Here is a 26,085-nt window from a genome sequence, read left to right as displayed (position 1 = left end):
GTATGTCTTATTCATTGTCCTCAGTGTCTCACGAAAAATAAGTGGGCATATATATATATATATAGGGGCGCGCTGCAGTGAGACCCCCTATTTTTCGTGTAACATGAGTACAATGAATAAGACATATAATACTAATGAACAAAACGTATATCTAATGAACAAGATGTATATACTGATGAAAAATAAAATTTAAAAAATTCGTAATGAATAAGACATATATACTGATGAACATGGTCGTATATACAGATGAACAATGCAGTATATACTGATGAATAACAAAATTTAAAATATTCTGCTCTCTCCAGGATTCGAACCCTGTGAAAAAAAATCACGCTCCAGATACAATATAAGCCATAGGATTGATAAAATAAACGCACCAGATCGTGCCCTAGATCTCACTAAAATTAGGGGGTCTCATTGGAGCGGCCCCCTATATATATATATATATATATATATATATATATATATATGGGATGGCTAAAATAAGTACACTTCTTAAGATATAAAATAAGAATCATTTCCAGACCTTAGATCATCAAAATCTACGGTTGATTCATCACCCTGTTGGATGAATTCATGGTCTTAAATTCGAATGCCAAAGGTAGCAAAAATTTATTTTTCGCAATTCATAACTTTATACAACGAATTCATACGTGTTATACATAAAATTCATACATTTTTCCTAGTTCTTATTTCTTATTTTGAGAGGTGCTTTTACGGTAGCCATCCCACACACACACACACACACACATATATATATATATATATATATATATATATATATATATATATATATATACTCCCTCCGTCCACCAATTCGTGTTATAGGAGAAGAGGGTACAGGTTTTTAAATAAAATATACTCTCACTGTCCGCGATATCGTATCCACATTGTGGACGGCACCGATTTTAAGAAAAGTGGTGGATAGTAGTAGATATTAGTGGATATTGTAATGAGTGGAGTTTGGATCTCACTATTGTTGTGAGTGGAAATTTGTGAATCTTACATCTATAAATGGAGGTGGAAACAATATTGCGGATGAACCGAAATGACAAATGTGGAAACAATATCGCGGACGGAGGGAGTATTATTTATTTGTTGAGTGGAAAAATGAGCATGACTTTTTTTAAAAAAAGTGATTTATTTATTAAAAAAAATAATTACTAAAAATGAGTAGGACACGAATTGGTGGACAAATCAAAATGACAAATTAGAATACGAATTGGTGGACGGATGGAGTATATAATTGTATTTTGAGTAGAGATTGTGTCTCACATCTTTTTATAAAATATTAAATGTGGAAGTTTATGATATCATTTTTAAATATAAAAAGGGGCAAAATTTAAAGTGCCCTTTCTCTTATGAATAATTTGAAAAATGCCCACCCTTATCATGCAAAGCACTACATGCCCTAAATAAGTGAAGAACCGAAAATGCCCTTTGAATGTGATGGATGTGCATTGTTTTCCGCAAAAGTTCTTACACATCTATGACAAAAGTTGTTAAAGTGTAAGAAAAACATCAATTCATCAATTTAAACATTGAAATCGGTCAAATATGTGTTGGAACATGTGAAATACTGACAGAGAAAATAATATTTATTTATTTTTGAATTAAAATCGAAGGTTTTACAAGTAAATCGTAGGCTAATTAATCAATGGAAAATAAATACTAAAAATTAACACAATCGATATTAGCACTCAAAACACACATTGGAAGAAAAAAAACAAGCGTCCGACCGTAAAAAAAAAGTATCCGACCGTACATAAGGTTTCTTCGGGCGGACACATATATGTTCCGGTCGGATAGATGTTTTTTTGGTTTCTATGTGTGTTTTGAGTGCTAATATGGATTGTGTTAATTTTTTGTATTTATATTCCATCGATTAATTAGCCTTCAATTAAGGGACATAATTTTTTTTTTTTAAATTGATGATAAACGACAAATATGATGTGAAATAGCTTTGTCAGTAAAGTATTCATGTCAAACACTCTAATTTCATTGAAATTCACGTGAAATGAAGGAATCTTTGTTTATATATGAGTGAATTCTCTCATTCTCTCATCCTCTCATCCGAACACTCAAAGTGAAAAAACACTCAAAACTCATTAGAAATTCTAATATTTTCCAAGTGGTGAAGCTATTATTTGTGAATTCTCTCATCCGAACGTTTAAAGGTATGTCATTTTACGTTTGAAATGTAATTTAAGTTGGTTATTGTTTATTTTCAATGTTTTGTTTGATCCTATATGCTTATGTGAATTATTAGCATATTATAGCATACTATGATTTAAAGCCACGTTTGAAGGAAATACATGTGAATTAGAGCAAATTCTATCATGTTTTAAAGTATTAATTAGTAATTATTAGTTGCATTTTAGTTCTATACATATATATTGCTACATAACTCATGTTAATATGCTCGAAAATTATGTATCCGCCCGGACAAGTGTCCTCGAAAATGTGTCCGGCCGTGTGTAATTATATATCATGTAATACACGGCCGGACACATTTCCTCGGATACTTCCCCGGGCGGATAGATGTTTTTCGAGTGTATTAACATGTTATATGTTGTATTTTAACATTGTATTAAATTTACATCATATATTTATTTATTTATTATTTTTTCTGTAGATGAATGAATATGGGAGATACTTTGTGGTTAATTATGGAGGTGCCTTCAATGGTTATGAGTACATCGGCGGCTCTTCTAAGAATTTGCATATTTTCGGAGACACAATGGCCAGTACGGTGTACATGATAAATTACCTGATGATGGAGAATTCATTGAGCACTAATTACAGCTTGTATTATTTGACGAAGAGATTAAATGGCAGGGTATACAGTAAAAATATTCTTGCCGATGACAATGATTTGCTTCAGTTGCTGGCGTCGCAGCCACATTTTCCTGAGATTTATGTTGTTGAAGACGATTACAGTGGAGGAGTGTATGTTCCTTCGTTCGATCTCCCTCAATCTTCCGGGTATGGAGGTGAATCCAGTGCAACATTCGAAGGTGGGGACGGATTGGAAGCAATCCAAAGATATGCTTATTTAGACCTATCAGCCGGAGATTCACCGGCGCAACAAAGTGTTGAACCGTCGGTCACTTGGGGTAATGATCAGTCAACGGGTTGGCCTTCATGGGATGAGCCAAATCCGTACCAGTACGATCGCCTAACAACTGATCGTTGTTGGGGTCCAGCTGATGATCAATATACGTACGAGCCTCAGTTTGTGGAGGATGCTGGTAATGTAGATGAAGATTATGTTCCATCGTCTGAAGCCGAGACTGATACAAGCGCCTCTGAAGACTTGTCGGAGACAGAGAACGTGAGAAGGGCGGGGATTGAATATGCAGGTTGGCAGAATTTGCAGATCGACGAGGATGATGACGAACAGGTTCCTGGAGCAGATGAACTAACTAATTGGTTAGTACCAATGAGGGTAGACCTGGGTCGACCAGTCAAAAGTCTGCTCCGCCGGTGTGTAGTCGCCCTGAACAGACTGATTCATGGCCCGCCACTGCTCGTTGTAATCCTGGGTCTGGATACTGGATGGTTCCTCACCGCGGGGGTCGTCGTCGCAGGAACGTGAAACGCTTGGCCCTGAAGCGTCGGGCCCTGAAGCACTGGGTGGAGGAGACCGTCGCTGTGGAGGAGAACGTGGCTGGTAATCATCAGGGGACCGTCGCTGGTCATCATCATCAGGGGAGTCGGGCACTGGGAAATGTTTGCTCTTCTTGCACCTATCCTTTTTACCCTTGCCCTTCAGTTTATCCACGAATTTGCCGAAGGCCTTCTTAATCTCCTGACGGATCGTCTTCTTCACCCACTTACGGTCCACCTCACCCTCGCTGGGACTGGATACAGACCGAGATCCGCTCGACGATGAAGAAGTATGCGGCGCTGGGCGCTTGCCCGGATCTACTGAATGACGAGCCGGCTCGTGGGGTCGAGCATCCCTCACAGGGCCCCGAACACTGTGACCGCGAGTCATACGAGGTTGACTAGGTACATTCTCCTCGTCCCCGCGCTCCTCCACAACACGGGCTCCGGTCTGCTGTGGAAATTGGACACCCCGAGCTAATGGGTTGTCGGGGGGCCTGAAGCTCACCGAGAGTTCGCCCGGTGTCAGCGCTGATATGAAGTAGTGACTCGACAGATCGTCATCATCGGGCTCCAGGGGCAGGACACCACCCTAGAAAGCAACAAAGATAATATATTAGAACATAAGTAAAACCAGTAACGGTGAAACACTAAATCTTAAATAACTGATTACCTGTCCCTCGAATAGATCGCGCAGACCGTGAAGCCGGGGCTTACCCCTGAAAGTCCATCTCAAACACCGAGGGTGCGCTGTCGGATCACCGCTAGATGCTGCGACCATGTGTCCGAGGCCCGGGACGCGCTCCAATGCCCAGACATATAAAGCCCACGAAGGACCGTAGAAGTGATACTTCTCGCCCTTTCCTGTCTCTCTCGTATAATGACATAACATCTTATACGAATACGCGCCCCAGGGGAATCTATCAAATGTAGCCAGATCATCCACCAAAACCCAAAGCCACGGCTGTACCCGCGTATCCAACCCAAGAACAAGGGTGTGAGCCACACACACGAGGACAGCACGAAGGTACAGGCTCTCATCCTCATCATCCACTCGACGATCCAAATCGCACACGCGTTTGATGAGCGACTGTATGGTCATGCTTCGCGTACCGCAGAATCGTTGGTATGCCTCCACGCGACTGCAGTCGTGCTGTAACGTCGCATCGAACCTCGATCCCCCGAAATTGAGCCCAGTCACTAATGCGTAGTCCGCAGGGGAAAATCTGACTCGTGCTCCGCACAGAAAGAAGCACATCTCATTTTCTTCTGACACAATCTGCCTCGATACAATCTGGTGTAATGCTTTATTGCTCTTCGCGCCGGGCCTCCAATCAGTGAAATGCCCAAAACATGATGCTCTAAATCTTCCCAATAAATCTGAATTGCACTGTTCGCCGACCACATTTAAAGTTTCAACCAGCTCCGGAAAATGTGAATCCCTATAGTAGGTGCTGATAGCAACCTCCGTCTGGTCTATAGTGTCGCGACGAAGATATGGGACATTCGCCTATTCATTTACAAAATGAATACCATATTAAATTCAGTAAAAAAATTAAAAAATAATACAAATAGGCATAATTAAATAACTACAATTTAATCAATACCAACCAATTTAATTAAACTGCAATTTAATACTAAATTCAGTAAAATTCAGTAATATTAAACTGCAATTAATACCAAGCAATTTAATTAAATTCAGTAAAATATTAAAAAACTGCAATTTAATATTTTACCAAGCAATAACAGTTTCAATAATTAATAATTAAACAATTAAATATATTTATTTAATAACAGTTTCAATAATTAAACAATAACAGTTTCAGTAAAATAACAGTTTCAATAATTAACGTAAACATACAGATATATTTAGTAACGTATTTTAGGCCTAAAAAGAAACTATCCGGCCGGTGAAGTGTCCGGTAAAATGAATCCGTCCGGGTACATTTCAGATTGAAACTGTTCCGGCCGGACGCATTATTCCGGGCATAGTGCCGGCCGGATAGTTTCTATATAGGCATAAAATACTTTATTTTATTAAATTACACAAAAACCACACAAACAATGCAATGTAATACCCAGCAAAACTCGCAATAATAATTCAATAATGATTACTTAAACAAATATAATTAAATTAAATTCAGTAAATTTCTAATGATTAATATAAACATACAACTAATTAAAATGGAATAATTTATGCTAAAACACGATCGGTCCGGCTGGTGAAGTGGCCGGATAAATCGATCCGGCCGTATGTTTCATTTAAATAATGTTCTCGGCCGGATCGATTTATCCGGCCACTTCACCGGCCGGACCGATCGTGTTTTAGCATACATTATTCTATTCAATTTCATGAAAATTAAAAATAAATACCTGTGAAGAAGATGCCATGGATGAGTCCGAGTGTGCTTCAATCTTTTGAACTCTCTGTGCTTCAATCTTTTGAACTCTCTCTCTCGGTGGGTAAAAGTGAAGAAGCCGATAGAGGTGTGTGGTGGAGTAAAAAACCCTAGTATTTTAAAGTAAGTGGGTAAAAGTGAAGAAGCCGATTGTATCGGCTTTATGTCTATCAAAAGGGAATCAAATTTTGAAGAAAGATATTTTTACCTTTATGTATCGGTAACATGCATGATTTTTTTGGGTAACAAGCATGCATTTATTTGGGACGGATATTGAGTATATTTTAAATTTAAAGATATCAATTGATTTACACGATATATATAGTGTTATATAGTACTATATATCAACATTCAAGAATAACACAATATATATATATATATAAATATATATATATATACAAATAATTTCAAAGAATATATGTATTGAAATTAAGATATTAAAGGGAAAAAAAATAAAAAATTTAAGATAGATACGCATGGATATATATTATTAGCGTCTTGATTTTTTTTTTTTATGAAATTGAATAAAATAGAATATTTTATGCCTAAATATCATCGATCCGGCCGGTAATTGTCAAGGAAAAATGTATCCGGCCGGGTCATTTGTAAATTGAAATGTACCCGGTCGGATACATTTCTCTGGCCATTTTACCGGCCGGATCGATGATATATCGACATAAAAGTTTGTATTCTATCTATTTGTATCTTTATATTAATTTTTACTATTTTGCTGAATTTAATTTAATATATTGTTTAAGTGTTAATTAGTGTCCGGTCGATATATTTACAATTTAAAGATATGAACACTATATATATATATACAGTGACTTACAAAATCATTGCATGCACAGATTGAAATCATTTCGGTCATTATTGTAAAGAAATGCATTGAAACTCAAAAATGTGTAACATTGTGTAAGAGAACCGAAATCATTACATTTGATGTTGACCCACTTAAGGGTTAATTAGTAATTTAGGGCATGGATAGCTTTGCATGATAAGGGTGGGCATTTTTCAAAATATGAATAAGGAATGGGGCACTTTTGCCTATTAACACATATAAAAATACCTACAATTTTTTGGGACGTACCGATACAATAATAAGATCGTAATTTTAGGGACAAAGAGAGAATATGATTTAAGTTATACTCTCTCCCCCACTTTATAATGTCACAATATATTAGGTGGGACATTTTTTTGTTAAAACTTGAAATGGAGATACGTTAATTTGATAGATCAAAAACTTCAAAATTGTTCAAATTAAAACAGTAAAAATAAAAATCATTCATTAAAATAACAAAATTTAAAAATTAGTCATATTTACAGTTTTTATTCTTCACGTGAAAAATTTAAAGTGGATTTGAACTCGAATTCACAATCAAAACTAATACTAATTGTGAATTGTAGCTTTAAAACTAATTTATATTCGAGTTGTAAATTTTAGTTTTAAAATTCAAATTCACAAATCAAGACAACTAGTTATGAATTATATCTTTAAAACTCGAATTTACAATCTATCTATATTTGAGTTGTGAATTATAATTTTAAAATTCAAATTCACAATCAAAACAACTAGTTATGAATTTGAATTTTACCTTGGTTGCGAATTCGAGTTTTAAAACTTAAATTCATAATCAACACTAGTAATTCAATTGTGAATTAAAAAAACATCAACAACACAAACTCATTTCGTAACAATACTTTGAAAATTTCCCCAATTTCTATTGATCATCTCTTTCACATTCTCAAACACTATAAAATTGATCACCATATCTCTCATCTCAAATTCTGCCCTAATTAAAGGATTATTCAAATATACAATTGGTGTCATGAACAGCCAAGCAAGAGGTTTTATTGTCGCTCAAGGTAGGCTTCAATGGCATGAAAATCAACGGCGTCGCCGACATGGCACGAATGACTTTTCACAGTTCAAAGTCGAAGCTCGAAAATCAAAGTCGAAGCTCGACAACACCAACAACACCGAGTTGTTCAGATCAAAGCACGCATCACGCGAACAAACAAATATATATGCAACAAAATTAAATTGCGCGTGCGTGTATGAGATTAGCAGTAGGTGATTAATGTCCAAGGTATGAAGTCTTGGGTTCGAGTCCACCATCTTATGTTCTTTAAATTTCTTTATTTATTTGTACTATTTATCAAACAAACAAACAAAAATGAAATGCAAAATCTACTACTACTTCTAAATTTCGTTTAAATAAATGAATTTTATGATTATATTTTGTGAACATAACAAATTGTCGATATGTCCGAGTGGTTAAGGAGACAGACTTGAAATCTGTTGGGCTTCGCCCGCGCAGGTTCGAACCCTGCTGTCGACGGTATATTTTTTTCTATTTATTCTATTTAAGTATTTTCTTTAGTAAGTACACAAACAAAATACACACAATATTTATTTCCTATTTATAATAGTATTTAATATAAAAATAAATGAATCCTCGATGAAAAATGATGCGCTCTGAATTCTCGGTTGTTGTAAAATTATGCCAGAGTGCGCCACCACATTAATTTCGAATCACTAGAAACTTTCTAGATGCAAAATTTCTTACTAATAAAAATATAATTATGTCAATTTTTTCTATAAATAAAAGATTTAGACAATTCTTAAACGTTTTAAATGTCTTGGAAATTAGAAAGATTTTAATTGGTTGAATTACAGCGATATTACTATGGACAAATAATCCATTACAATTTACAAAACACGTGAGTCACAAACATATTTGGATATTAAAAATTTAAAGAAAATACTAAATCAATTTTGGCTTCGCCCGGACTCGAACCGGAGACCTTCAGTGTGTTAGACTGACGTGATAACCAACTACACCACGAAACCAACTTGTTAGGGTTGTTGTATTTTTATTATTTATTCAATTAATAAACAGATTTCAATTGTTTATTTTATTTTATTTTATTTTTTATAACATGACCACAAGATAATATCATAATATATTTAATTCTGATTTGTAATGTATGTAAAATTTGATGGGCATACATATTTCTATTTATATATTCCATAGTAGCTCAAATTAATTTTGTGAGTCAGTTATATGCTGAAAGGGCCAGGTTGATGTGGCTTTTGAACAATTATAAGTGATATTTGTGATTAATGATGACAAGTTTATAATAATAATAATAATGGTATTATTTGACGGAGTTGTTGATCAAATTCGAATTAATAAAATTTACTACCTTTACCTGACTTTCATTAACTCAAAAAATATTTGTGTAGAAACAAGTATATTAGTGAAGGACTGGAAGCCATGGTTAGTCGTGAGGATGATAAAAGTTGGTAAGGTTGAGTAGATGTGACATTGTAATTATCTTTTTTCCTGTTTTTTGTAAAAGTCTTGATCCTACTTTTGAATCTTGATGGCTGGTACCACCTATTACACCATTATTTGTTGCTATGATTTATTCCTTCAAGCATAGAGACCGTTTTTTTAGGGAATTAGCCTAGAGACTTGGGCCATATAAAAATGGATATCTGGGTGTGAAAGTACTTCCAATTCCTTTATCTATATGCATAATTATTTGTTAAATCCAAGGATAATATTATCCAATCATGTGGACAATATTATCCAATTATGCATGAAATAATATCTAAAAATATAAAATACACATATTTAAGAGACGTACAAAAAAAATCATAACTTTTGTGGACAAATATTTTAGCATTAATTTTCAGACTACTAATCAATATTTTGTTTCGTATTTATAATCTCTCCACTTATTTGATGTTTCCAAATTATGCATTCTCTGTCTAACTTAATTAGCAAATATGTAATTCAAATCTAATTAGTGTAAATAATTAAAACTCTCAAGGTAAACACATAATTAGTTCAGATGAATAATTAAAAATACAATTCATTGATACTTGTAATTTGTAAACAATAGCAGATGAACATTGGCAGAATAGAATACTGGGAAAAAAGGACCATATATTGAATCTCAGGGAAAATTCTTTGAAAGGTAATGACACAAATAACTGCAAAACAGAGGTGCAGTCACAGGAATTATTACAAAGTCTCGACTCTCAAGTCTTAACTAGAAAGGAAAATGCCACAAAACAACGCCGGAAAAAAAGATGTTCATCTTCATGCAACAGATGCCATGTGAACAATCAGATCGATCACTCTTGAGCTGCAACAACACAAACACCATTCATATTTACTATTTTGCATCAACAATCAATCCAACTAGCAAGATATTTGGAAGCTCGAATGAAAGTTTATATACCTGTATCCCCATTCGTTGTCGTACCACGAGACGAGCTTCACGAAGTTCTTGCTCAATGCAATTCCAGCCTTGGCATCAAAGATGCTTGATCTGTTGTTGATCACATGGGATCAGAGATGACCGTTTGAGAACACTCTACAGCAGGGTAAAGGAAGAGATGGTTTACCTGCTATCGCCAACGAAGTCTGTGGAAACCACATCATCTTCAGTGTAGCCCAAGATGCCCTTGAGCTTGTTCTCTGACTCCTCCCTGTGAATTACAAGCAACATTAGATAACACTCTCAAGAAGCACCAAACTCACATTGTTCAAACAAAATCAAAACAATTAACTCACTTGATGGCAGCTTTGATCTCCTCGTAGGTGGCCTCTTTCTCTAGCCTGACGGTGAGGTCAACAACTGAGACATCAACGGTGGGAACTCGGAACGACATACCGGTCAACTTTCCATTTAGAGCTGGGAGCACTTTACCAACAGCCTACACAAATTATACAATTAAAATAGATCTCTATCAAATCAAGGAATCTAATGACATGGTGCATTGAGAGAACACAATACCTTGGCAGCTCCAGTGCTGCTGGGGATGATGTTGAATGAGGCAGCTCTTCCACCTCTCCAGTCCTTGCTCGATGGACCATCAACAGTCTTTTGGGTGGCTAAATGCATAAATGATACATATATTAGATCAACAATCAACACAAACTAAATACAATCTCAACCTATAAACATAGGCAAACAGGAAAACCACTTACCAGTGATGGAGTGGACGGTGGTCATAAGACCCTCCACAATCCCAAACCTATCATTGATGACCTGCCATAATTAGTAGCAAAAGCTGGTTAGCAGAGAGAATAAGATCCAATATTGAGTTAATAACAGAGGAAAGGCGAAGGTTCAGACCTTGGCCAATGGAGCAAGGCAGTTGGTAGTGCAACTGGCATTGGAAACAATGTCCAACTCAGGTTTGTATTCTTTCTCGTTGACACCCACAACAAACATTGGGGCATCTTTGCTAGGGGCGGAGATGACAACCTTCTTGGCACCACCCTGATCTCCAAAATTTAACAAACACGGCAAAATCAATCACTTAACACACACATAAATTCTAGTTCAATGCCCTACAGAAACCTAAAAAATCATGACGAAGAACGCAAGATCGAGCAAATCTAAACAAGTATTAAGCAATCACAGCAAGACTTAGATCTAATCATGAAATCCCAAGCGAGATCGTTTGACAATGCATAGTATATATAGAGATCTTGGGAAGTATAACATTGAGGCATCTAAGAAGATACAATTATTAAGTAAAAAAACACTATGAACATAAGACGGCCGATCTGGAGCATCCATGAAACATCTTGCGCGCGCACACACAAACAAAGAAAAGAAAGCACAAATGAAAAGATTATGCTATAAAATTGGTCCAGAAACAGAATAAAGAGCGACCTTCAAGTGGGCAGCAGCCTTGTCCTTGTCAGTGAAGACTCCAGTAGACTCCACAACATACTCGGCACCAGTTTCACCCCACGGGATCTCCTCAGGGTTCCTGGAAAGCAATCGCCATAAATAAATAAATAAATTTCCTCATTCTATTCAAATTTGTAATATCAAAAACAGGCAAACAAACTAGTACCTGCATCCGAAGACTCTGACTGACTTCTCACCAAAGAGAAGGTTCTTCTCGTCCTGCACTTTCACATCGTTATGCTTCCACTGGCCGTGCACACTGTCATACTTGAACATGTATGTCTGCAGGAAAAATCAACATCCATATTAATCTCAAAGACAAACAGATCGCAAAATCTACAAATATCTTGTCAATAAATGGGATTTTACCATGTACTCGGTGGTGATGAATGGATCGTTAACAGCGACAAGCTCCACATCATCCCTCTGCAGAGCGACTCTGGCGACCAAACGGCCGATTCTACCGAATCCTGATCAAACAACATATAAAACAAGCAGTATCAACAGATCAGAACAATGCAGATGAAACCGAAGCGAAACAGCACGAAAATAGTGGAGCTGAGAAATTAAACTAGAATGAAAGAGTAGATCTACAAATATACCATTGATTCCGATCTTGATCTTGGCCATTTGCAGGAGGATAGAACGAAAACTGAAAACTTGGTTGGTGAGCGAGAGAGAAAGTGAGAGTGGTGAGAAGGTTAGTGAGGAGAAATGAGTATTTAAGGAGTTCTTTAAGAGCCGGTTTTAGCAAAGCTGGTGGTTTAGAAGAGCGGTTTCCTTTCTTGTCTTGGGGAAAAAGAAAGGCTTAGAAAAATAAAAGGGAAAAAGATTTGAATTTGATGTCCTAATAAAAAAATCACTACTACAAATTATGCTTAAAATCAGGATGAGAACATAGATTTGTGTATCCACCGAATTTGTGAACTTTTTAGGGTTAATTGCCCCTAAATACACCACCTTTCATTGAATTCTATAATTGCACATCATTTTTAAAATTCGCCCCAAAATATATCACCTTTATGTTTTTTTCTGTTTTTGCACATGACCAAAAAATCCTCAATCGAAAAAATGACTTGGCAGTCGGAAAATGACACGTAATCACGTCGAAACACCTGGAAAATGACGTGTCACCCAACTTAAAAAAGCTATCATTTTTAATACTCCACAAGTGAAATCCAAATAAAAATAATCGAGCCCTAGCTAATTTCCAGCCCTTCCATTCTTCTTCTTCTTCGCAAGAACACCAGCCCTTCAGGAACACCCGGTTGCTAATTTCCAACCCTTTCATTCTTCTTCTTCTTCGCAAGAACACCAGCCCTTCAGGAACACCCTGTTGCTAATTTCCAGCCCTTCCATTCTTCTTCTTCATATTCTTGCTCGCCGTCGCTCGCCTGAATCCCACGAAATCGACACCTTGTTACTCGCCTGAAATCGGCACCCTACGCGTGGTCTGTTGCTCGCCGTCGCTCGCCTGAATCCCACGAAATCGACACCCTGTTGCTCGCCTGAAATCAACACATTGCGGCCGTCGCACCGTCGTGAGCCTCTTCCGCCGCGTCGTCGTGAGCAAAGCCTGCGCGCTTGAAGAGTAATTTGAGTGAGTTATGCGTGAATGTAATTTGAGTGTAATTTGATTTAGAGGGCTTTCAGATTTTAGGATTTTGACAAAATAACAAAAGAACACAGTTTTGCCAATCTGGAAGCCACGTCATTTAAATGCTTTTCCGACGTGATTACGTGTCATTTTCCGACTGCCTAATCATTTTTCCGATTGGGGATTTTTTGGTCATGTGCAAAAACAGAAAAAATATAAAGGTGATGTATTTTGGGGCGGATTTTAAAAGTGATGTGCAATTATAGAATTCAATGAAAAATGGTACTCCCTCCGTCCCGCTATTCAAGTCTCGTTTCTTTTCGGCACGGAGATTAAGGAGACTAAAATTAAGAGTTAAATTGTGTCTTCAAAAAACTTAATGTTAGTTTAATCCACCACCGCACCACCGCCTGCACCACCACCGCACCACCGCCGGTAAATCACCACCGCCTGTACCACCGCACCATCACCGGTAAATCACCACCGCACCACCGCCTGTACCACCGCACCACCGCCGGAAAATCACCACAACCCCACCCAAATCGAGCTCAAAAATCTGCAACCCACCCAAATCAAACGATTTCCCCCAACCAAATCTGCAACCCAAATTAGGGGTTATGGTTTTGCAGAGGGTTAGGGGAGATCAGAGGTGAGAGGCGGAGGCGGAGGAGATCAGAGGGAGGAAAAGGGCGGCGACGAGAATTGCTGTCGCTCAGCCAAGGTACAGATCCGGCAGGTGAGGGCGAAGGGCGGCTTCCTCCCTTGACTGATCCGGCGGGGGCGAAGGACAGATCCGGCGAAGGGCGAAGGACAGATCCGGCGGGGGCGGCAGGTGAGGGCGAAGGGCGAAGGACAGATCCGGCGGGGGCGGCAGGTGAGGGCGAAGGGCGAAGGGCGGCTTCCTCCCTTGACAGATCCGGGGGGGGGAGCGAAGGACAGATCCGGCGAAGGGCGAAGGGCGGCTTCCTCCGACGACGAGCAGGGGAAAGGCAAGTGGATGAGAAGACGGCTAGGGCGGTGAAGGTGGAGGAGAAGGCTTCCTCCGGCGACGAGCAGACGACGGCGGTGGAGACTCAGGCGAGAGAAAGAGACGAGAGAAAGAGAGAGACGAGAGAAAGAGAGATAGATAGAGAATAGAGGGGAAATCAATTAATTAAGGGTTTATTAGTTGAATAATTAGTGATCTCATTTAATGTTAAGCATCCCCTTATTATTTCCTTTTTAGGAAACGGGACATTATCGGTGGGACAATCTAAAAAGGAAAATGAGACTTGAATAGCGGGACGGAGGGAGTATATTTAGGGGCAATTAACCCAACTTTTTAATTCTTTCCGATTTCTTCTTTTTTTTCTTTTGCCACTTTTTGGGAATTTGGAAATACTAATTAACATTGACTTTTTTACATCTTCGGGTGGTATTCTTTCTAATTGATAAAAATAGTAAAATTATTTATTTATTTATTTTAATAGTTTGAATCTTTGGGATATTTCAAAAATTTGATTATTTCTATCACTTAAGTTAATTTTACTTAATTTATATCTCATTAAAAGAGTGAGATTAAAAAAATTATAGTATTAAAAATAAAACTATTTAATCATACATCTTATTAATCATTCAAAGTAAACGTCTCTCAATACATATAATATAAAACACAATATTCAATAAATAAGCTTACGAGACGCTAGTTTTGACAATAACGTGGAGCAACTCAAATAATAAGTTTCAAAAATATTTAATTAATTTTGAGTAGACGTTAATTTGACAATTGACTTCAAAAGACTTCAATCTTTTTTATTTTTTTTTGATAAATTTACAACATTAAATAATAAAAAATTAAAAATTTTAACGTTTGGTAACATCTAGTGCTTACCTTCAAATTCGTGCAAAATATTAAAATGAACGAATTTACAATAAATTGCAAATTTAAATTAGTATTAAAATACTTTAAAAATTGAGTCTAATTTACCACAAGATCCAAAATTTGAGATTTTAAATTAAAATTGTTTCTTCATATAATAGATATGCTTAAACTCCCAATTGAATTATTGAAGACGAATTGCCTTTTTTTTTGTGTGTGTACTCATTCGAGAAGAAAAATCAATTAATAAATTACTCCATTTTTGTAGAGTGTAATAATTCATACGATTTTACTTCAGATATAGTTATTCTGGATGCCATAAAAAAGGTAGGTAATCATAATTGTTTTTTAGTGAGAAACTTTATAGTATAAGCTTAGAAAACAAGCAATTGTCATTTTCTAGAAAGAAAATGTGTTTCTATTGGAATATTCGTAGGAACAATTAAAGAATCTTAGTCGGTAGGTTGAAAATACTGAATGAGGTTTTTAATTTAGAGGAAATTAGATTTTATGTTTTGTTTTAATATATTTATGACTTTGCGATACAAGTGAACAATTTTGCTCGTCTTGTTTCGTTACTTTTTCAACTCTTTGTGATATTTATTCAATTATATATCGAAAAACACTGATGGAAATATTTAAGAAAATAAAGAAAAAGACAGGAGATAATGGAGTATTGACCAAGCATGATGCATGCATAACACTATGCTTGGTCCACCACATTTTTCTGATAGCAACTGTATAAAGCCATCATACATTTTTGTGGTCTAGTTTTTTAATTTGGTATATCTAATGAGTTGAGGTCAAACAAAATTCTGATGATCAATAATTCATTATCAATATATAACATCAAATAAAAAAATATTCTTATGATATATTACAAGGTTTTATTATAAGATTATTTGGGAGTGCGAAACTTTATTAGTAAAAATAATGTTTAATAAATGTCAACGAGAAATTGAAATGGCAATTTTGGCAAGCATGACATTTGACGTCACAGCTGCGGTGTATTTCACACTTGTTTGAAATATGGCATCTTATGTTATTTCTAAAAAAAATAAAAAAAATCTCTGTTAACTCCCCCTTCCAAAAGGTTATTCTATTGCCTCAAAAAAAAAAAATCTAAGCCCAATTTCACACGGAAAATATGGAATTACAATTGAAAATATAGAGCACAAAAAAATGGCTTCGCCCGGACTCGAACCGGAGACCTTCAGTGTGTTAGACTGACGTGATAACCAACTACACCACGAAACCATGTGTGAGATACTGATCCACGAAATATATATATATACATACAAATACATAATGACATTGTACATAATTTTTTTTTTGAGAGCCACTCTGACTCAGCCACACACTACTCACTAGCCCTCTGTGCAACAACAGCACATGAACTGTATAGTTTATTAACGATATGCATAATGATATTATATAGATTTTTCATAGAGCCACACACTCACACCGACTAACTCTTCTAGGTGACTATAACCCCAATCTATACTTTATTTTAATGTAAAACAAGAGATTGAAATCAATAAGTATATGTTTTGATGATTGTATATGTCCTTAGTTATGCTATGGTGTGTACATGTATTATTTAGTTCATATAGATATAGTTATGCAAAAATAAAATTGAAAATGAGCCCTCTATACATATCCTCTAGAAAACTCTTTAGATTGCAATTAACAGAAGAATCAAAATTATAGGGAAGCATGATATGAATTACTTAATTGGTTGATCTCATTCAGAGGATAAACATAAATAAATACAGTAACAAAGCAACTCCAAGTATAGATTTTCTGTTCATGCAGATTTTTACATACTTAAATTAGAATAAAAGGAACCAAGAATGTGATTTGGAGTACTCCCATCAAAGATTAATACTTAGATATTTGATTATTTGCACAGATTAATATCATACTGATGTTATTTCGCAGCTTCATAATCACTAATGCATATTTAGGGTTCAATTTTATCCAGGATTAATGATGGCCGATGGGGACCAGAACGAAGCATTTTTATTTCATCATTTGTGACGTGTAATTTACATAAAGCCAGTCACTCTGATTATATCAGAAACACCATCACTGACTATAAGCTCGTTATTGATTAAACACGTTTTATCTTCTTGTTCTATTGCCGATTGCTGATGCATATATGATAAAAAAAAGAAAAAGAGATATTAAAGGAGACACAACAGAATGCATCTTACTAGTCTTTCAAAATCGGAAAAAACTAAAATTAGTAATTAGAAGTAGAATGGCATGAGATTCTAAGCCTATATTTACATTGCTGACTGCTCTCTAAATGCAAATTCTGTACCTTTATGATTTCCTTTTTCTAGTCAGTTAAACAAGTGTGCCTTGAAGAAGCTCTGAACCTGTCGTGTTGTCTCATTGTTAGTCGTCCGATATCGATGATCTTCGTAAAAACTCCATCACCAAACTCGAGAAGGCGGAGCTGCTATCGCCTAGTAACTCCGAAGGAGAGTTGTACTCCACAACCTTACCTGCAACAAACAACACACCATATGTAACTTGCCTATAAAAACACCAACCACTTTTCATTGCATTTGCTTCATCATTTCTTACCTTCACCAAGAACCAAAACCAGGTCGTTGTCGACTACTGTGGGAATCCGATGGGCCACAGTTATGACGGTGCAGCCCTTCGTCTCTTCTCTTATCCTCTTCTGTATCAAATTATCGGTTGCTGTATCCACCGATGCTGTGGCCTCGTCTAGCACCAGTATCCTTCTCCTCTGCAGCAACACTCTTGCTAGACATACAAGCTGCCTTTGTCCCAAACTCCAGTTTTCTCCATCTTCAGCAACTGCACCAAATTAACTTCCATTATTTTGTTACATAGATAGCTAACTAGAAGAATATTCTCATTCAAGACAGCATAAGAAATTGGAACCTGGTGCTTCTAGAAGCCTTTCGTCTTGCTTGACGTTTTTAGCGAGGTGACATTTGTGTATAACCTGGGAAGGTTATAACATTGCAACAACTATAAGTCAAGAGATTCTTTCATTGGAATGTTGGCAAGGGAAACTCACACGGCTTACCTCCCATATCTCGTGGTCCGAGTGCTCTTCAAGTGGATCAAGATTCATCCTCAAGGTTCCTTGAAACAAAGTCGGATCTTGTGGAATTATACTCAACCTAGATCTCAGATCCTGCAGGCCTAACTTTGAAATGTCGACTCCATCTATCAGAATACATCCCTGTGAAGGCTCGACCACTCTGAAGAGCGCTTGGATCAGAGTCGACTTGCCACTTCCCGTTCTTCCCACAACGCCAATTTTCTTTTTACCCGGGAAGATGCAGCTGATCCCTTTGAGTACTCTAGGTAGAATGGGATTGTACTGCACGTGGAGATTTTCAACGTTGATTTCTCCATTGCGAGGCCAATCCAACTCTGGTCTGTGATCTTCGATGACCAAAGGAGCTTCACTTTGTATGCCGGTGAACTGAAGGATCCTTTCCACGGATATCATTTTGTTTTCTACATTGCAGAGGTTCCATATCACCCATGCTTGGAGCACATTGAGATTCAAACCATATGTAGCTGCTAGTCCAGCCAAGCCTGCAATCGACCAAAAACTCTGGACTTGAAAAATATTGGCACTTCCCAATTGTCAATTAAGATACAAAAGAGTAGAGGATGCGAAGTGCTTACTTGGGTCAATGGCAGACCGTGGAAGGCTGACTAGGATGACGAGGAGGAGAAAGAAGACGAGGTTGAAGAGAAAGTTGATCCGAACACAGAGCCATTCCATTGTACCAGAGTTGTGAAAAGCAACGCGAGAGTATTTGTCAATATGATTTACATTTGTCTTCCAAAATCGGTCCTCCTGATTAAAGCTCCGTATGACTGTTGCTCCAGCTATTGATTCGGAAAAGTGATGAAGAATCGGAGCTTGCTGGATCGGAACCATTCTGGCTAACTCTCTGGCGGTGCTGATGTAGTATGCCTGCACCAAAGAAGCCATTATTATTAGCAGTTGCTGCTAACTCATTGCATCTATTGATATGCAGTTTGAACTTTGAAGTGGTGATTTTATGCTTAAAAATGGGAATAGTCCTTGCCTGATACCATATGGAGACGGCAAAGACCACGAGGAAGAGAAAGAAGATCTGCCAGGCAACCTGGCACATGAGCGCAACGATGCTTAATAGCTGGATAATCGCAAATGCCAGTCCAGCTAACCGGTATGGAATATCCGTGTCCACTATGCTTTGATCTGTGGAAGACTGGTAATCAAGAACACTATTTCAGAAACCAGCAACTTCTGTAATGAAAATGAAAAACAGCTACAAGCAACTGACCCGATTCAGGATCCGGCTTGAAGGGGTGGAGTCGAAGAATGACAAAGGTGCACGAAAGACGGATTTCATCATTCCAAGGAACAGACGCTGAGAGGTCTCTATAGCAATAGCTGACAAGAGAAATGCTCTTCCCAAAACAAAGAAGGAGCTTGCACCAGAAAGCAAAGCAAACATCACGATCAACTGCTGTTTTGTAACAATTTCTTCTTTATCCGACCCCCACGCAATCCAATAGTTGCTACCCATCTGCAACAACTGGAAGAGCACATGACATAATAGGGTGATTGGAACAAGAGCACCTCTATATGCAGCCATCACAAAGGCTGCATATACGTGCCATTTTACTCTCCCACTCTCTTCTTCATGCAGACACGTCTTTGAGACTCTGTTGCTTCTGCTATGGTCGATAAATTTTACTTCGCAAGCTTCTATGCAATTGGCCTGGCGGCGCTTCATTGAGGGGTTCGACTTGGAAGGGTTGACTTGATCTAAAGATTTGTGGTGGGCTGCCATTTGTTTCATCAGTTCCCCATCAGGATTCGAAACTAAATCACGGTACTGTCCTGATTCCACAATTCTGCCATCTTTCATGACCTGCTCAAAATGTAAAAACTAGGATAAGAATTGAGATAATTTATAACCATTACATTCTCTATATACATCTCTCATAATAAATCTGGTAACACATAAATCACTTCCACGGCTTAGGCTACAAACACGAATATGTAAAAAACGTACCAATACAAGGTCGGAGGAATCTAAAAACTCCAACTGATGAGTAACATAGACTACGGTCTTGTCATGCAAGAGTTGCATTAGACATTTCTGCGTAATATCAATCAACAAAGGAACATAGTCATTCACATGAAAGGAAAGTTTTCACTGATGGGAAGAGGATAAGTAAAAATCACATACCTTGAACATATGAGCCCCAGTATGTGCATCGACAGCGCTAAAAGGATCGTCGAGCAGATATATATCCGAGTTGCTATACAGAGCCCTCGCCATTTGAATTCTTTGTTTCTGCCCTCCGCTCAAGTTCAACCCCCTTTCGCCCACAACACATAAATCTCCATCGTCCCACATCTCAATATCATGGTTCAGTGCACATGCTTCTACCACATTTTCATAGAAAGATCTATCCATTTCCTTACCAAACAGTACGTTGTCTCTAACGGTACCTGTTTGTATCCAAGCACTTTGCAGCACAAAAGCCTTTGAGCCATAAGTTTCGATACTTGGCCCAGATACTCTAGGTATTTCACCGAGTATACTACACAGAAAGCTCGTCTTACCAGACCCCACTGAACCGCAGATAGCCACCTTGCTCCCCTTCATGATTCTAAGCCTCTTCGTTATCTTAATGGTTGGTTTTTTTGCATCTCTGTCCTGCCATGAAAATTCTGCAGCTTCAATCTCGATGGCAACACCTGGTGCACCTGAAGTATGATTGTACGTTAATCTCTTCGAATCTTCTTCCCTAATGAAACTTTGCACCCGATCAATTGAAACTTTAGTCTGAGCTACCATAGAAATAAGTTCTGGCAGATTATAGATAGGTTCTTGGAGAATTCGAAAAGTGGCTAAAGCTGAAAGAACGGTGGCGGATGTTAATGGCGTCCCCAACAAGACGCACACCCCAAAGGTGACAACTGAAACAAATGTAGGCGAAGCCCAGAAAAGAAAAGTCACAGCTGAGCTTGTGTAGAGGTACTTTATCAAGAAACCTCTTTCTGTTTCCCTGAGATGGAATAGCTTTTTCAGAAAAGTTGGTTCCCACGAATGCAACTTCAGGACTCTCATGCTCTTCAGGGACTCTGAAGTAGCTTTTATCCGCGAATCTCTTGCTTCCATTATCTTCGTGTGGAGCTTTTCTTGCACTTTGGCAAGCGGCGTGTTGCTTATCATCACAAATATGGTGGTGAAAAAAGCAGCAAGAGAGGGAGCAGCCCCTAAATTCTTGTACAAGATGCCCAGGGCAAAGGTGATCTGAAATGGGAGCAACCAAATGCCATGGAAGTGCCAACAAAATTCTGCAATCCTCTCAACGTCAACATTGACGTAGTTAATGATTTTACCACTTCTCGTACCACCATATTTCAAGGCCAGAGATTTTTTATACATCAATGCCATCAGACCAGCCCTCACCCTGATGCCAATCCGACGAGCACCAAAGTACCACTGCCTCTGAGATAGTGACTCCACATTCTTCGCAAAGAAGAAGATCAGTGCAAGAATCAGACCATGATGCCATCTCAAATTTTCGTCGTTTGATGACATAAAGTTTACGAAGGTTGTAATTAGGAGCGGACCGATATAAGAAGCAATTGTATTGACTCCTAGAAGCATCAGTAAAACACAGGATTAGGCAAATAAAATTAGCAAGTGTGTAACATCATTCATGTTCAGAATAAAATTAATCACCAAGTCAACTTCACAAAAAAAAATCTACAACTCAAACAAACCTAATCACAATATATATGAGGACTTCATCTAAAGGAGAAGCAAAAGTCATGAACAACATAATGAGAGTCAATATCTTTATAACTAGGTTATTTATAAAGTTACAACCATTGATTAGAATATCCTAGCCCATGTAAAGTGGTACGTAGGCTGTTAAACATTTGTGGCTGACATTTACCATCCTCTCTAAAAATTATTGCTACGACATAACCTCTAATTATTTGATGTAAAAGTATCAGCTAGTTTGGAGTGAAGACGAAAGTATACCTGCAAAAACCGCATTTATGGCCAAGGGCGTCCGTATCGCATGGAGTATGGCACTCGGCAGGGAGGGGACGCTAGTTTTCTGCTTTCTGAAAAACTCTTCAAGCAAACAAGAAGCCTCTTCTGCAGTTTCTGATCGAGGGATTGGGGGTACATCTTCCGTTTGAAGCTTTTCACGACGGCCCTTCTGAAAGAGAGGATTGAGCCACCTGAATGTGAGGAGACTCCATATCCCAGCACTGGAAAATGGATCACTCTCACATCCCGAGTCTCTCTCCGAGTCGGAAAGTAATGGTCTCGTTGCATCACTCTTTGTCTTGACAATATTGCTAAGTAGAGCATTGAGACACAGCAGCAATGACAATGGCAGGGCAGGAAAATCAACTGCATTAGCCTTTGGAACAAACTTAGGCTCGTCTATGTATCTAAAGCGATGGAGACAGTAAAACGAGACTGCAACCAAGCTGCAAATGCTCGAATAGCTCCACCACAGAATGAGCACTAATGGCCACCTCTTCTTCCCTCTGCTCACTGAATAAACAGCCAAAATGCATGCACAACACCAAGCTATAGCAGAGAAGATATCATCAATGGGGAAATTCACCGATTCCCAAAACTCATGAAGCAAGTAGACGACATACGAAACGCCCATTACAAAACTCAATAAAACATTAATTTTGGCAGAGAGTGATGAGCTCTCTCTACGCAAAAAATGTTCATCAACACCAAATTCCTTTCTTTTTCCGGATGCATCCCACAAAATCCATACAAAAAACACCAGGCAAAACGCCACATCCACCAACTTCAGATTAACATCCATAAACAAGAAGGAATTCATCAACAAGTTTCTCCACCGCAACAATCAAAAGCCTGAAACAATAGCAAGAATTGCATTCATAATTAAATACAAACAAAAGCTGCCTAACACCATTGCAACATTTCATCAATAATAAACAAAACCAATAACGCTATAACAACTAAAATTCCACTAAGCACAAGTGGAGTAGTTGTAAAAATAGAAATATCAAAAGAGATACATACTATATTGCTGAATGTATATCCAAAACTGGATCAAATGTGAAGAAAGCACGTGGGCAGTTCAAGGTTGGTGAAACAGTGACTATGGAATCTAAGCTTTTAGAGATGGTGGGACAAATTGCTTGCTGCTTTCCGCCTGTATTCTTGCATAGGATTATTATTTATAGATCACATGAAAATTGGAATTTGAAATGTTTAACAAATGCAATCACATCAAGAATATTGAGTTAGTCTGGGAGACTATCACTTTCTTTTACCTGTGAATTTTTTTTTTTCTGGAAAGAACTCAATAAAATAATGGGACCAGAATCCCAACTGTGCCCACTTTTTGTTTTATTTAATTTAATTTAATGTAGCCATTCTGAACAATACTGTCAAAATTCGTCACAGATGGAATGTCGTCATTCAAAAATATTACAATATCTCTCGGCATATATTTTCCTACTTATAGATAGATATATATAGATTATAAATTCGGCAGATAAGTATAAACCCAGCATTTTTGTTTTTTACATATAAAGAAAAGAATTCAGCAGATAAGTATAAACCCACCATTTTTTTACCTTAAAATAAACAGGAGGGCTGCACCCCAACCGCTATCCATCCCTTGGCGATAAAATGCAAATCTTACATAAACCCTTACGTGTAATATTTTTTATTTCTTTTTCCTGCTTATTAGAATTTGCAATGGGGATATAATATCAGAATCCGACCGAATGGCATTCAAACGGATAATTTTCGACGTTAGAATAAAAGGGGCGCGTAAAATAACAAAAATTAGTACTCATCCATAAAATGTGTGTGTACTATGGTGAGAACACAAAATCTTGAGGTGTACCGTATAATGGGGTTGACCCGAATATTAGGATTATTTATATGGATTGGGTTAGGATATGAGTTTAAATTAGGGTGCGAGTCAAAGTTTAAGTGAAAGGGGTAACCCGATTGTACGGTACACCCAGGTGTACGGTGTACCCAAGATCACCTCTCGTGAGAAAAACTCTAATACACTCATTTCCTATGTTATTGTCTGTATCTATGTTTATATAATACTATATAATAACGATCTTGAATGCCGTAAATGGTACTCCCCCGTTCACCAATTTGTGTTCTAAATTCTATTTTGATATGTCCACCAATTCGTGTCTTATCCATTTTTAGTAACTATTTTATTAACAAACAAATCATTTTTTCTTAAAAGTCGTGGCCTTTTCTTCACTTAACAAATAAACAATATATTTTTTTTTAAAATATGTCCCCCTTCTTCTAGGACACGAATTAGTGGACGAATGGAGTAACTTCCGTTTTCAGTAATAATTTATATATTAAATATTAAATTGATTAGTTAAGATGCATTTGTAATTCCTTCCGTGCATTAATTATGTATTTAGAATTAATAATGTAGAAAATTACTTGAATCAAATTCAGAACATAACATATGAAGTTTTTTTCTTGAATTTATGTTATTTTCAATAATTTTTAATGATAAATACATATTTAGATATATGTAATTTAGTCATTTATTAAATTTGGCACCACTTTTATTTGTTAAAATTGAGTTCATACACTTTCATTTTCGTTTATTAATTAATTATCAAGGTTAATAGTTATTATTTATTAAAAATAATATGGTAAGGCTGACTTTATTTCATAAAGTAAATTTCTTTTTTTTCTTGGATTTATGTGATTTTCAATAGTTTTTTAATGATAAATAGATACTTAGATACATGTAAATTAGTCATTTATTAAATTTGGCACCACTTTTATTTGGTAAAATTGAGTTCGTACACTTTCATTTTCGTTTATTAATTAATTATCAAGTTTAATAGACATTATTATTTATTGAAAATAATATGGTAAGGCTGACTATATATATACCGCCTAATTTTAGTGAGATCTAGGGCACAATCTGATGCATTTATTTTATTAATCATATGACTGATATTGTATCTAAAGGAAGATTTTTTTCGCAGGCTTCGAATCCTAAAGGGAGCAGAATATTTTAAATTTTGTTATTCATCAATATATACTGCATTGTTCATCAGTATATACTGCCTTATTCATCAGTGTATATGTCGTGTATACTGAGATTAGAAGTTAATATAATTAAAATTGGTAAGATTCATATATCCCTAAAATTACTCACTTTCCATTATCTCTCCCTCGTCTCTCTCTCTCTCGTCCCCTCTCTCCTCTCTCTCTCTTTCATCTCCCTTTCTCTCCCTTTGTAAATTCTGTCGCCCCCTTCATCTTCTCTGGCGAATGTTCAAGGTACGGAGAAGGGGACGGTGGCCGGAGTTCAGAAGTTCAATACCACAAATTCAAAAGTTCACAGAATTATATGTATAAGTTCAATAAAATTATTTACAAAATCTGTTGCCCCCTTCCTCTTCTCCGGCGAATGTTCAATGCACGGAGAAGGGGACGGCGGCCGGAGTTCAGAATACCAGAAAATCAAAAGTTCACAGAAATATATGTATAGGTTCAATAAAATTATATGTATAAGTTCATAGAATTATATGTACAAGTTCAAAAGTTCTCCGGCTAAACTTGGGCGGCGGTGGCTCTGAACTTGAGGGCGGTCGAAGACGGCAGTGATGGTGCTGACAAATCGGGGCAGCGACGGTTGAAGGCGGCGAAGGTGGTGTGGAGAACATAGAGAGGATGGAGGGAGGCGGCGGTCGAAGACGGCGGTGGCTCTGAACTTGGGGGCTGAACTTGGGCGGCGGGGGCTAAACTTGTGGGCGTTCGAAGGCGGCGGTGGCTCTGAACTTGGTGTGCTGAACTTGGGCGGCAGTG

The 26,085-nt window shown here is 37.3% G+C and overlaps 3 protein-coding genes and 3 non-coding genes across 8 annotated transcripts; 1 reads left to right on the top strand and 5 right to left on the bottom strand.

Moving 5' to 3' along the window:
* Positions 1-3,107: 3,107 nt before the first annotated feature.
* Positions 3,108-6,337, bottom strand: LOC130993888 (uncharacterized). The gene is made up of 4 exons (XM_057918923.1): positions 5,983-6,337; positions 4,283-5,119; positions 3,455-4,201; positions 3,108-3,407 (listed from the first exon to the last, which is right to left on the bottom strand). The coding sequence occupies exons 1-4, from the start codon at positions 5,998-6,000 to the stop codon at positions 3,108-3,110; spliced, it is 1,902 nt and encodes a 633-aa protein (XP_057774906.1). The 5' UTR covers positions 6,001-6,337.
* Positions 6,338-8,268: 1,931 nt separating this feature from the next.
* TRNAS-UGA (transfer RNA serine (anticodon UGA)) lies at positions 8,269-8,350 on the top strand. The gene has a single exon. It is a non-coding gene; the product is annotated as a tRNA-Ser (tRNA).
* A 438-nt stretch (positions 8,351-8,788) lies between these two features.
* TRNAV-AAC (transfer RNA valine (anticodon AAC)) lies at positions 8,789-8,862 on the bottom strand. The gene has a single exon. It is a non-coding gene; the product is annotated as a tRNA-Val (tRNA).
* A 1,085-nt stretch (positions 8,863-9,947) lies between these two features.
* On the bottom strand, positions 9,948-12,632 carry LOC130995574 (glyceraldehyde-3-phosphate dehydrogenase, cytosolic). The gene is made up of 11 exons (XM_057920915.1): positions 12,335-12,632; positions 12,102-12,202; positions 11,899-12,014; positions 11,712-11,811; positions 11,166-11,312; positions 11,018-11,078; positions 10,824-10,921; positions 10,601-10,743; positions 10,432-10,515; positions 10,266-10,355; positions 9,948-10,169 (listed from the first exon to the last, which is right to left on the bottom strand). Exons 1-11 carry the CDS (start codon positions 12,360-12,362, stop codon positions 10,124-10,126), a joined length of 1,014 nt encoding a protein of 337 aa, XP_057776898.1. The 5' UTR covers positions 12,363-12,632; the 3' UTR covers positions 9,948-10,123.
* Positions 12,633-16,370: 3,738 nt separating this feature from the next.
* Positions 16,371-16,444, bottom strand: TRNAV-AAC (transfer RNA valine (anticodon AAC)). Its single transcript has one exon. It is a non-coding gene; the product is annotated as a tRNA-Val (tRNA).
* Positions 16,445-17,378: 934 nt separating this feature from the next.
* LOC130995573 (putative ABC transporter C family member 15) lies at positions 17,379-23,963 on the bottom strand. Of its 3 annotated transcripts, none has more exons than XM_057920913.1 (11): positions 23,850-23,963; positions 22,252-23,118; positions 20,437-21,860; positions 20,260-20,346; positions 19,522-20,115; positions 19,282-19,446; positions 18,872-19,166; positions 18,258-18,778; positions 18,110-18,173; positions 17,783-18,022; positions 17,379-17,700 (listed from the first exon to the last, which is right to left on the bottom strand). In XM_057920913.1, the coding sequence occupies exons 2-11, from the start codon at positions 23,084-23,086 to the stop codon at positions 17,591-17,593; spliced, it is 4,335 nt and encodes a 1,444-aa protein (XP_057776896.1). In that variant the 5' UTR covers positions 23,087-23,118; positions 23,850-23,963; the 3' UTR covers positions 17,379-17,590. The 3 variants fall into 3 exon arrangements, with proteins under 3 accessions (XP_057776896.1, XP_057776895.1, XP_057776897.1); XM_057920912.1 differs by lacking the exon at positions 23,850-23,963 and adding an exon at positions 23,290-23,447; XM_057920914.1 differs by lacking the exons at positions 17,379-17,700; positions 17,783-18,022; positions 18,110-18,173; positions 23,850-23,963 and adding an exon at positions 23,290-23,447 and having other exon boundaries at positions 18,494-18,797.
* Between the last annotated feature and the right edge of the window lie 2,122 nt (positions 23,964-26,085).

Source organism: Salvia miltiorrhiza, chromosome 7 (genome assembly GCF_028751815.1).
Source record: "Salvia miltiorrhiza cultivar Shanhuang (shh) chromosome 7, IMPLAD_Smil_shh, whole genome shotgun sequence".
NCBI lineage: Eukaryota > Viridiplantae > Streptophyta > Magnoliopsida > Lamiales > Lamiaceae > Salvia > Salvia miltiorrhiza.
This window is presented reverse-complemented; position numbering and strand designations above follow the sequence as displayed.

Bases quoted from the DNA above. Each gene is read 5' to 3' on its own strand.
- LOC130993888 (XM_057918923.1), bottom strand. The intron at 4,202-4,282 runs GTAATCAGTTAT...GTTGCTTTCTAG, and splicing joins GCGATCTATTCGAGGGACAG to GGTGGTGTCCTGCCCCTGGA. The intron at 3,408-3,454 runs GTCTACCCTCAT...CATCTGCTCCAG, and splicing joins CTTTTGACTGGTCGACCCAG to GAACCTGTTCGTCATCATCC.
- LOC130995574 (XM_057920915.1), bottom strand. From the start codon at position 12,362: ATGGCCAAGATCAAGATCGGAATCAATG. The intron at 12,015-12,101 runs GTAAAATCCCAT...TTTTTCCTGCAG, and splicing joins TCATCACCACCGAGTACATG to ACATACATGTTCAAGTATGA. The intron at 10,922-11,017 runs GTAAGTGGTTTT...TTATGCATTTAG, and splicing joins CACCGTCCACTCCATCACTG to CCACCCAAAAGACTGTTGAT.
- LOC130995573 (XM_057920913.1), bottom strand. From the start codon at position 23,086: ATGAATTCCTTCTTGTTTATGGATGTTAATCTGAAGTTGGTGGATGTG. The intron at 19,167-19,281 runs GCAAGGACTATT...TCTTTGGTGCAG, and splicing joins CCGTCTCCATATGGTATCAG to GCATACTACATCAGCACCGC. The intron at 18,023-18,109 runs GTTCCAATTTCT...AATTTGGTGCAG, and splicing joins AAGGCTTCTAGAAGCACCAG to TTGCTGAAGATGGAGAAAAC.